The sequence below is a fragment of the Plectropomus leopardus genome, unplaced genomic scaffold (assembly GCF_008729295.1).
Source record: "Plectropomus leopardus isolate mb unplaced genomic scaffold, YSFRI_Pleo_2.0 unplaced_scaffold11062, whole genome shotgun sequence".
Lineage (NCBI taxonomy): Eukaryota > Metazoa > Chordata > Actinopteri > Perciformes > Serranidae > Plectropomus > Plectropomus leopardus.
Window position 1 is genome coordinate 1 of NW_024611687.1, and position 2,054 is coordinate 2,054.

Genomic DNA, 2,054 nt, shown 5'->3' on the forward strand with positions numbered 1-2,054 from the left:
TTTTTTTTTTCATTTAAAATTTTTGACAACTTTATTAGTGACAAATCTGGTCTTTACCTCTTTGGGCCTCAAACATTTGTTAATAAACATGTAACCAAGTGACATCTGGAAAACCAAACACCTCAGCTGTTCAACTGTCTCCAGTCAAAGTTTGTCTAGAAGATTTGTGATTCAGACAAAACAAAGCTGAATACCTAAGAGTCCACTGCTCCTGTTTTACACACAACTGGAGATCCATTCAGGAGCAGAAGAGTTGACTAAATTAGAAATAAACTCTTATTGGAAGCTGAATCATTTCATACATATATCAGGAATGTTGACCTCAGTGATGCACAGAGAAATGATACTTTTAAAACAATTTTAATTTACAACAAGTTTCATCAGTGATCAGATGTAATATCAAAAGGCACCCTGCCCAGGAAATGACTCAGTAACAGACACCAATGACACAAATTTAAATGATTACGCAAATTCATCTCAGCTGCAGACTTATGTGGGAGTCTGTATCATCCTTTGTTAGCTGATCAGTGTTGAACCAATCTTGCTCTCAGTGCTGCAATCCTGCTGGTAAAAAATGTCACAATCATCTCTGCAGCTTCACTTTTTGCTGCCGCTCCCACCGACACACTTGTGTCTTTTCACAGAACCAAGACGACTGAATCTGTTTCCACAAACGCTGCAGCTGAACGGTTTCTCTCCTGTGTGGACAGTCATGTGTCGTCTCATATCTGTCTTTTGGATAAAACTTTTGCCACAGACCGAACAGCTGTATGGTTTCTCCCCGGTGTGGATTTTCACGTGTTTCACCAAACTGCTACGAAAACTAAAAATTGCCTCACAAACTGAGCAGCTGAACCGTTTTCCATCTGAATGAAGTCTCATATGAGATGTTAAAAGGTACTTTCGGGAGAATGTTTTACCGCAAACTAAACAACTGAAGGGTTTCTCCCCTGTGTGAATGGGCAAGTGCAATTTCAGAGTATGCTTCTGTGTGAATGTCTTACTGCATACTAAACAACTATATGGTTTCTCTCCTGTGTGGACAGTCATGTGTCGTCTCATATCTGAACTCTGCGTGAAACTTTTACCACAAACTGAACAACTGAATGGTTTCTCCCCTGAATGGATTTTCATATGTTTAACCAAACTGTTACTGAGACAAAACTCTGCTTTACAAACTGAGCAACTCAAGCGTTTTCCTTCTGTATGAAGTCTCATATGAGTTGTTAAAGTGTACTTTTGAGAGAACGTTTTACCACAATTTAAACACCGAAACGGTTTCTCCCCTGTGTGGACGGTCATGTGTCGTCTCAAATCCGTCTTCTGAGTGAAACTTTTACCACAAACAGAACAACTACATGGTTTCTTCCCTGTGTGAACAATCATGTGTCGTCTCAGATCTGCCTTTTGTGTAAAACTTTTGTCACAATATGAGCAACTAAATGGTTTCTCCCCCGTGTGGATTCTCATGTGTTTAACCAAACTGTTACTGAAGCTGAAATTTGCTTCGCAAACTGAGCAGCTGAACCGTTTTTCCCCTGAATGAAGTCTCATATGAGTTGTGAAGTAGTACTTTCGAGAAAATGTTTTACCACAAATTAAACAACTAAATGGTTTCTCTCCTGTTTGGATTTCAGTTTCTTCCTGCAGATGTTTCTTGTGGTCGAAGCTTCCGGCACATTCAGAGGAGCTAACTGGTGTGTTTCCAGTGTTAAATTCCTCATCGCTGACAGGTGATTCACTGTTTTTCAGAGAGTTTAAACCTGACTGAGGTTCCTGAGTCTCCTCCCAGTCTCTGCTGTCATCAGTCTCTGGTTCAGAAAAGTCTCCAGTCTTGTCCTCAGTGTCTGGCTGTACAGGACTATCTGGATGTGAGTTTCTGTCTGGTTCTGGTCCTCCACAGTCCTCTCCATCAGCTTCTGTTTCCATCTGTTCAGTTTGTCTTTGATGAAGCTGTGACGACTGAGCTTTGTCTTCATCGTCTTCTTCAGTCTTCACAGGGACAGAAGTGAGTGTGAACTTGATATCAGCCTCCTCCAGCCCTTCAAGCTGCT

At 41.0% G+C, this 2,054-nt stretch overlaps 1 protein-coding gene across 1 annotated transcript; it reads right to left on the minus strand.

Annotated features, from left to right (window-relative positions):
- Positions 1 to 398: 398 nt before the first annotated feature.
- LOC121963380 (gastrula zinc finger protein XlCGF57.1-like) lies at positions 399 to 2,049 on the minus strand (the record flags this gene model as incomplete). The annotated part of the gene is made up of 1 exon (XM_042513666.1): positions 399 to 2,049. A coding segment is annotated over one exon (1,452 nt), but the record flags the coding sequence as incomplete, so codon positions are not given.
- Positions 2,050 to 2,054: the final 5 nt, after the last annotated feature.